Genomic DNA, 9,556 nt, shown 5'->3' with positions numbered 1-9,556 from the left:
GGGGGGGGTAGAAATCTGGGGAAGGCAGGGATCCGCTCCCTCAGCTACAGAGGAGTCCCTCTGCCAAGAGCCAAGAGCAGTGTTCTCGGTGGAGGAGTATCTCTTGTGGCTGCCACCCAGAGATCCAAGCCTGGTGTTTCCCACTACTCTCATCTTGAAGTGTGAGCAATGTTTTTAAGAATGCATCCTGACGCCACGGTGTATCCCTCTGGGAAAGCAGTGGCCTCTCCACAAATTCCAGCACACCAAATTTGGCTGCACTTTATTCCTTAACGGCAGCCAGTGTTCCCTCTAAGCTGAGTTAGTGTGAGCTGGCTCACAGTTTTTTAGCCTCTGGCTCACCCATTTTGGTCTTAGCTCAAGAAGGAGGGCTCCAGAGCAAAATAATTGATGCAGTAGCCAAACTGCTTGCTCACAACTTTAATGCCCTTAGCTCATAAAGTAGCATTTTTGCTCACAAGACTCTACAGCTTAGAGGGAACATTGATCGGCAGCCACCATCTTCCTCCCACATTATTTCCGAAGGCTCAAAAGAACACGGGGCTTCCATTGAGTCCTCCACCCAGTTTCTCGCATCGGGGCCGAACCTGTTGGCTCTACGGTCATAGTACCCAACACCGCCGCATGCAAAAGATCACTCTGGGTGAAGGGCGGCCGCTCCACGCATCTAGAAGCGCTTTTTGTCACCTTGTGTCCCCATTGGTAACCCTTCGTTCCTCGCTGCTGCCGTGACCCCCCCCCCCAATCCCAAGGTTACCCTCAGAATTTAGAGGGCAATATCATCCCATTTTTAAATCACTCTGGTGGCCAGGACTATTCTCAGTATTTCTACAGAGGATGAAACTCCTCCTCATTAAAAAGAAGAAGAAAGAAATTACTGGACTACAGGCATTCTTGAGCTCACTCTACGACTTGTTTTATAGTATTACCTGCACTCCACCCCTCCACAAAACCGCAAAAACTCTCCTACACGTCTGTGAAGAAATGATTTTTTTTTTCCTTCGGAGGTTTGAAATACGCAAAACCTTCACTCTGAGTTTTTTTTAAAAAAATTCTCTCTGGGCAGAGAACAGGCAGGAAGGGGGAAAGTTAATTCAATCGCTTTCCAGACTTACCTCAGCCGGCCTTCATACAAATGCTAATAGGTCTAGCTAGAAAAAACTGGATGGGCCAGTCCCCCCCCCCCCCCCCCACACCCGGGAAACAGAGACTTGGAGGAATTAAGACTAGAAAGACTTCAGGAAGAAATTTCTGGAGACTGCAAGAAAATATGTTGTCGAAGGCTTTCACAGCCGGAGTTCATTAGTCGCTGTAGATTGTGTGGCCGTGGTCTTGGCATTGTAGGACCTGATGTTTCGCCAGTAGCTGTGACTGGCATCCATAACACATGTGACTGTGTTATACCTCTGAGCAGTGTTCCCTCTAAGCTGACTTAAGTGTGAGCTAGCTCACAGTTTTTTAGCCTCCAGCTCACAGATTGTTGTCTTCGCTCAGGAAGGATGGCTCCAGAGCAAATTAATTTATGCAGTCGCCAAATCGCTCGCTCACGACTTTAATGCCAGTAGCTCACAAAGTAGAATTTTTGCTCACAAGATTCCACAGCTGAGAGGGAGCACTTCCTCTGAGGGTGCCAGTTACAGCTGCTGGCAAAACATCAGGTTCTACAATGTCAAGACCACGGCCACACAGCCCAGAAAGTCTACAGCAACTAACTGCAAGAAAAGCTTCCTTGACCTGGCCTGAATGGGTCAGTGGGAGGGGGAAAGGGAGAAGAAAAAACTCCTGGAGGCAAAAAGGAAAGTCTCTTTTGTGCTGAGTCCATCAGAGCAGACAGAACTCTTAACTGAAGTCTGGAGGAGGCAGCCATTAGCCATATGCTGGCCTGAAGAGCTGGAGGAAGCTTCAATGTAATGGCCACTCTGTAACTTCCTAAACTAAGGAGCCTGTCCTGTATTTGAACATCTGATAGGGCTTGTATAGAGAGGGGGACAGGGGAACTGCATTTTACCAATTTCTTCTGAATCCCTTGCTCAACCTGGTGCTGTGCTAAAAGTATGCTTGTGAACATTTTCTTTTTAATAAATTCTTATAACTTTTGATGCTGGCAGTGGTTCTCTGTGCCACACAGACCTCTGCTGTCCTGACCGTCCCAGCAGGCAATTCCTACAAAGGTCAGGTGGTAGCAGCGGGTTACTGGGGAGAGAGACAAGCATCTGCAGGTGTTGGGAAAGCCTTGGAGGACAGGGTGGAACCTGTAGGCCAGAGCAGGCCCATTCTGCCACAACAAACAAGAACCCACAAATCCAACACATTGGACAAGACCCAACTCTATCACGGATACAGGCAGACAGGTCACTTCCTAAGCCTTTTTGCGTTAAGCCCGTCTTTTCCAAGCACCTGCCCTTCCTGCTGTGCCTGCGCCAGGCCTTGAACAGGCCTTCTGCCATACAAACAAATCCGCTATTTACCAGCAAGGACTTCAGTTACATGCATACTAAAGCTTTTATTTCTCTTGAAACATGTATACACAGAGGATACCACGTACAAATACCTACTTACTGATTTATATCAAAGAATTTTTACAGGGCCTCAAGTCATTCCCACGAACACTTTGGAAGAAATTACTTACGGATGCCAAAGCTTTTCCCAAGGCATCCCCAGTCTGTGAGCCTCCTGCAGCATTGCCTCTGTTCACTGCAAGAAAAGAAAAGAAAAAAGAGGCAATCAGGATGCTGATTTAATGTCGCAGATGACTGGCACAATCAACGATCAAACACGACTGCTCTGCCAAAGGGACACCGAGAATCCCGGGCCAAATCAAAGTGGAGGGCTGGACTCACTCATGAACTTCCTCTTCCAGCCTAGGTCTTCTCTGAGGGCACAGGTTTTGCTCGTGGATGGCTTCTGGGTTCTTTGTCTATTTTGTAAAGGCACAGACACGTGGACTCGGCCACGCCCAGAGCCTGCCTGTGCTGACACGGAGTGGCACGGCAAAGGAAGAACCTCAGTGACAGCAGCCACAGGGGAGCTGGCGCTTGCCCGGGCAAAAGGAAGCAGCACAGCACCCCCCAACCATGCAGGCTGTTGGGTGTGTGTGGTGGTGGTGGTGGTGGGGGAACGGGACAAGCAGTTCTAAGGCGGGAGGACCCAGGAGCCTTCTCAGATTTAGGAATGTCAGTCTGAGAAAGAGTGACTGGCCCAAGGTCACCCGGCAAGCTTCCACGGCAGAGAGGGGATTCGAACCCGGTTCTCCCATACTCCAACCACAATGTCACGCGGGTTACTGGGGTAGGGAACCAATGAATTAATTGAAAGCTTAACACTGACAGTCAACTCAGAAGTGGGAAGGGCTTGATATGACTCGATCGACAAATGCCACCTCTCTGGACAAAATTCTAACCATCACCACTGAGGATGGCACAGCGACAGGCAAGGCCTGGTAAATCCCACTTCAGGGGCAGCACAAGCAGAGCCGGCTGCCGTTTCCAGAGGACCCTCCGAGGTCTCCACAGCCTTCTTACCCAGGATGGTGCTGCTCTCTGATCCATTGACAGGTGGAGTGTGTGAGGCTGCCGCATACGAAGAACTGCTGGCGCTGCCCCGATGGAAGCTGGACATTGGAGGAAGACTGGTGTTGAGATCTGTGGGCGAGACTGAATGTGGGGGATAGCTCTAGGGGAAAAAGCAGAAACGGAATCAGGGAAAGGCCGGGTGAGCATTAATAAGACATGCAGCAATCGGCAGCATCGGGACTTCAGGCCAAAGCCCACCGAGCCCAGGAGCGGCGCACTCAGCCTTCAAGACTGTCTGTGGCGGCAGAGGGCAGTCCAGGGGGGTGGGTGCTGTTGAACCAAGGAGGAGCCGTTCTTTGCTGAAATGGCCAGCAGCACAAGCAGACCCAGCCCACAGACTTGCCCAGTCTTCCTCAGAGCCATGTTTTCAGTGGTCACTAACTTAAATGGCCACTCCTGTACCCTGAGGCCAGCAGGACTCCCTTGCATTAGTCAGCTAACTTTGCATTCTGGGACGAGACGAGACTGCACCCCACAGGGTTCTCGACATGGCCACACCACAGACATCAGGGCAGTGACGGCTGCCGTGTCATTTTCAAATCCCACTCTTGACACTCAGTTTGCCTTTGTGGCACGGCACGGCGAGATTCCACGGAGCACCCTACAAGACCAGCCAGTTTAGATGCCGTCGGGGTTCCCTGTCCTGTCACTCTGCACTCACATATGCGGCACCTCGCCCGCCGTTCTCATGCCCAGAGTCACCCAGTTCAGAAAGAGCTCTTCACAGTCTGCTTTGGAGTTCCTCTCCAGAATGATATGGTGATACTGGCAAGCTTGACTCTTCCATTGAGCACCCGGGATCACCCTGCACACAAACCCGTAGAGAACTTCTCTTTTCACACCCCTCTCTTGTGAGAACTGCTGCTGATCCTTACCCACCAGACCCTGTCTATCACCTCCCCCACCACCACCAAACCGCCATTAAAATTGGGGAGTCTCTCCAACGCAAACACTGGAAGGCTCAGTGAAGGAAATGTGAGAGATCTGGCTGTCTAATCAACAAAAGCGGTCTTAAGCAGTGTTCCCTCTAAGCTGAGTCAGTGTGAGCTAGCTCCCAGTTCTTTAGCCTCCGGCTCACACATTTCTGTCTCCGCTCAGAGAGGAGGGCTCCGGAGCCAAACTAATTTCTGCAGCAGCCGAATCGCTCGCTCACAACTTTAATGCCAGTAGCTCACAAAGTAGAATTATTGCTCACAAGACTCCACAGCCTTAGAGTAACCCACAACCACCGCCTCAGAAGAGGAAGCAGAGCCTTTGCTTGCCACCCCAGATGCAACCTTTGCTTGAACAATGACCAGACTTGGCAATTCCTGATTAACCAATGAAAGCTTCAGCTGATCACTCTGACCCTTTGGCCGCTGTGAAGGGCCAAACCTTCTCACGGCACCACTTCTTCCGTCACACTCCAAGTAAGTCACCGTTCCAGGACTGCCGTCTTCAGTGACTGGCAAGCGGCAGCACGGGAGTGCCTGCTGGGGTCTTACCAAGCGGTCATGCGCGTGGAGGCTGCTGTAACTGCCCGACTGCGACATGTGAGAGGAGGAACTTCCAAGCATTCCGCCATAGCCGGGCTGGCTCATCCCGTTAGAAGGGCTCCAAAGATCCGAAGCGCTGTGGGTCCCATCTTCATTTAAAAAAAAACAACAACGGGGGGTGGGTGGGGAGAAGAAAGCAAGCCAGGGATCTTACATGGCACAACAGCATGTGTTGCCAGCAACCGTAACACATAAGAACATAAGAGAGAAGCCCATGTTGGATCAGGCCAGTGGCCCATCTAGTCCAGCACTCTGTGTCACACAGTGGCCAAAAACACCAGGGGCCATCAGGAGGTCCGGCAGTGGGGCCAGGACGCGAGAAGCCCTCCCACTGTTTCCCCCCACCCCAGGCACCAAAAAGACAGAGCATCACTCGCCCCAGACCGAGAGTTCCTATCTGTACCTTGTGGCTAAGAGCCACTGATGGACCTATGCTCCATATGCTTATCTAATTCCCTCTTGAAGCTGTCCGTGCTTGTAGCTGCCGCCACCTCCTGTGGCAGTGAAGTGTGGTCTTACCAAGCGGTCATGGGCATGGAGTGGCTGAAGTGGCTGGCAGGGAGCTGTGCAGTGGGGCAAGGATATCGGGGGGGGGGGCTGTCACTCTTTCTGTGTTGCTGCTTGGTGACCTGTACTGACCTAGCCTACACTGACTTGACCATAAGACAGATGTGTGAAAATCAGAACGCTGCTCCGAAGTCCTTTTAAAAGACAACCCAAACCAATGTAAGACCCAGCCCATCCGGTCTAGTACAGAGCTCCCTTACATGAGCATCGGGATCTCATGTGGCACACAAAAGCCAATAAATCCTAGTGTGCGTTCTGTATTTTGGCACACACAAGACTGGGAAAGGAAGTAAGCCCAGTTATGTTTTGATTTGTCCCACATGCTCATATTATGTAGGGCCCCCCCCTTTACATCTAAGCGTATGTTCGTTTCCTTGGTACGCATTCCTCAAACCGCTGGCTCAAGTAGAAACATTTCTTTCTTACCTTGTAAAAAGAAAGTGCTAGCAAACATACTGCTGGGCGGCTTAGGAGATGGGTAACTTGGCGATTCTCTGTTGAAGTCATCGGAATTAGGAGATGGCGCGTAAACCTAAACACAGGAAAGGAAGGGAAGGACAAATATAATAGGTGAAAGTCACACTCAGGCAGAACAAATGTCAAATAATGACACACACACACAGCATGGCCTGAAGTAACAACTGGATCCTGCAAGTGGAAAATGCTTTTCCAAGAAGTCGCCGGAGCCTTAAATAATTCAAGCAGACCCAGCCAGCCGGCTTGTCTCTGCCCTTCCCCCCCTCCTTTTCCCAGTGCTAATTTAACCAGGTGGCTGGAAAAAAGCCCGAGGAAAGCGTAAACTCCCTCTTTCCAACAAGGGCAATTTCTGAAAATTAAATGCACAACATAAAACAAAGGTCTGAATTAAGACTAACTCTCTGTTTGCTTAACATTAGCTAAGCTGCAATTCCAAGCGTTCGACCGAGTATACCTAGGGTTCCTATGTCCTCCGTCCTGTTACTACATTCAGAAGTCCCCAGGCCACCTCGCACAGACCTGCTGGTTTCACCAAGGACTTTAGCAAATAAACTGCTACAAATGGAAGGACTCCTTTAAAAACCTCACTGCACGTTGCCAGCATTATTGCTTCCACTCGCTTTGGTCCACTTGAATTTATACACAGAGTTAAAAGGCCACTGCCGCGAAAACGGGAGGCACCTCAGCCTGCCCCCCTGTGTCCTTGTTGCAGGTTCTGGGAGGCAGAACAGAAATCTCCACGGGGTCTGTTTTGTGGCAAACCGCAAGGATTAATTTTATCTCCCGTGTTGTTCAGCAGTTGCAGGACGCCACGGAGGGAAGCTGCTGTGGGGTTGGCGTTCCAAACGGAAACCCTTCGCCTCAGATGCAGCTGCCCATGCTCTGGCAGGTGGGCTCCACCAACCGCGGGGGCCTCCGATGTCTGCTTCCTGGCCCAGTTCAGGGTGCCCGTGTTGTTGAGTGTTGCAGGGAGTGCTGTGCCCCAGCCATGCCACGCTTTCTCCAAGGAGCTCAGAGTGGCACACAGAGATGGACCTGTCCTGTTTCTCCCCACAACTCCAGGAGTGCAGCGAGGCTGAGAGAGCGAGCGAGAGAGAGAGAGCACGCCAGGGGGCTGCCCTATGGATTCAACGAGCCCTCCCCGGCCCAAGCTCGCCAGACGGAATCACTGCGCCCCACTCTGGCTCCTGGTAACGCCTCCCACCCCACACTCGGCTTCCTGCCCATGACAATCAGGACATGAGCTCCCACTCTGTAAACCTTCAAGGAGAATCTCTTATTTAAATCTATTAGTGTTGGCTGTAATGGGTGTGGTATTATCTGCATACACGGAAACTGCTGTCAGTGTATGTCAAAAGCACAGCTATGTAAGTATTTTAAACAACGTAAAGGTAAAGAAGGTGTCCAGATGGGCATCTGACTAAGAGCAGGGTTCTCACCCCCCCACTCTGTGGTTGCCCCAACATTTATCCCACGCACTCCCCCCCCCAAGAGGCTCCTTTGCTGGGTCACCTGCATCTTTTAAGTGGCCAGTGGAGACTTCCCCCTTTTCCTGGGCATTCAGGCCTGACTTTCAAATGGTTTTGTCTGCTGGTTTGGTACCTGGCTGTGGGTCTGACTTGGTTTTAATGGAGCAAGCATTTCTACGGTTGTTTCAGGCTCCTGCCTGGGTTTCAGACTCGTGTGGGGTGGGGGATCCCGCCCACTCGCAGCTCCTCTGGCTTGCCTGGCTCCTGCACTGCCCTCGTGCAGAGGCGGCTCCTGTCTTGGCGCCTGCCTGCCTCACCTGGCGGTGGTGGCAAAGGCAGCCCTCGAAAGGGCTGCATAAGAACATGAGAGAGAAGCCCATGTTGGATCAGGCCAGTGGCCCCTCCAGTCCAACACTCTGTGTCACACAGCGGCCAGAAATACCAGGTGCCACCAGGAGGTCCACCAGTGGGGCCAGTGGGTGGAGCATCCGGCATCTCCACCACCAAGCAGACCGGGGAGGCACCGGAACCCAGCAGGGAAGAGGTGGGGCGGGTGGGTGGCTGCTCCACCCACTCTGCACTTCTTGCAAGGGCCAGCCGCCCCTACGAGAGGAGAAGGAGCGCTCCCTCAAAATGGCGGTGAGATCCTCCACCACAGTAACATGTTGGAAATGTTAAATGTTTTTATTTTTTGAGGTCCTTATGCAAACTTAGTGGCTGACCCGTCTGAGTAAAACACCTCCCTACTTGTGAATTTGACAATCCGCATGCCGAAGTCTCAGTTCAAAATTAGATGCACAATATAAACGTGATACTGCTGCTAATACCCTTCTGGTCCTATACTTGGTATGTTCTTACGATTTAAACTGGTATTTTGTAAACCACTTTCTTTGTATATAAAAAAACAGTACAGGAACCACACGACTCCAGCCCTGGCCCAACTAGCCTTTAAAGCGCTCTGTGGTTTGGGACCCACATACCTGAAGGACCGACTACTTCCTCACGAGCATATCTAGCCGCTACGGTTCTCTTCTGCGGCCTTCTGAGATCAGGCAGGTGGCAGCCCAGGGGAGGGCCTTCTCAGCGGTGGCACCAAAACTCTGAAACTCTCTAACCCCCTAAACGCCATCTTCTGCCACCAGGCGAAGGCTTATTCATTTTGCCTGGCTTTCCCTCAGTGATCCTCCCTTCCTGCCCAATGTTTTCATTGCCGTTTTAATGTGTTAGTTTGTATTTTAGCTCCGGTTTTCTTGATGTTTTTTTTGTTGGTTTGACTGGTTTTTAAGATGTGTTTTAATTATGTATGTTTCAGTTTGTTAGCTGCCTTGGTGGCCCTTAGGAGGGCAGAAAGGTAAGGCATAAATTTTGTTAAATAAATAAATAAATGTTAAAAGGACAAGTTGTCCCCTGACTCTATTGGTCTAAAGCACCAGCGGCTAATTTTTTGGGCAGGTGTCCCACACTGGAACTCAGGAAGTGCACTGCAGTCCTGAGAGAGAGAGACACTGGTGGAAAGTGCCCTCAAATCACAGCTGACTTATCACGGAATCATAGAGTTGGAAGGGACCCAGAGGGGTCATCTGGTCCAACCCCCTGCACAAGGCAGGAAACTCACAAACACCTCCTCATCCACACCCACAGTGACTGTTGTTCCACACCCAGAAGATGACCAAAAACCTCCGGGATCCCTGGCCAAACTGGCCCAGAGAACAATTACTTCCTGACCCCAAAGTGGCAATCAGCATTTCCCTGGTCATGTAAGAAAGGGCCACAATGAGAACTAAGCCCTGAGGCAACCCCTTCCTGCCCTCCCTCTCAGGATCTGCCCAAGTCCACAGAATCAGCATTGCTGTCAGATGGCCATCAGGCCTCTGTGTGAAAACCTTCAGAGAAGGAGAGCCCAACTCCTCCAAAGGAAGCCTGTCCCACTGAGGAA

General features: G+C 51.2%; 1 protein-coding gene across 7 annotated transcripts in view; it reads right to left on the bottom strand.

The window, feature by feature from the left end:
• Nucleotides 1-9,556, bottom strand: part of TCF12 (transcription factor 12) — a 137,743-nt gene that overhangs the window by 22,644 nt on the left and 105,543 nt on the right. For all 7 annotated transcript variants that reach the window (XM_015409186.1, XM_015409187.1, XM_015409189.1 and 4 more), the window contains 4 exons: nt 6,101-6,206; nt 5,057-5,196; nt 3,522-3,672; nt 2,630-2,694 (listed from right to left, as the gene is read on the bottom strand). In XM_015409186.1, the coding sequence (XP_015264672.1) occupies nt 2,630-2,694; nt 3,522-3,672; nt 5,057-5,196; nt 6,101-6,206 (462 nt within the window). The remainder of the gene's footprint in view (nt 1-2,629; nt 2,695-3,521; nt 3,673-5,056; nt 5,197-6,100; nt 6,207-9,556) is intronic.

The sequence above is a fragment of the Gekko japonicus genome, unplaced genomic scaffold (genome assembly GCF_001447785.1).
Source record: "Gekko japonicus isolate JY-2015 unplaced genomic scaffold, Gekko_japonicus_V1.1 scaffold167, whole genome shotgun sequence".
NCBI classification, from domain to species: domain Eukaryota; kingdom Metazoa; phylum Chordata; class Lepidosauria; order Squamata; family Gekkonidae; genus Gekko; species Gekko japonicus.
This window is presented reverse-complemented; position numbering and strand designations above follow the sequence as displayed.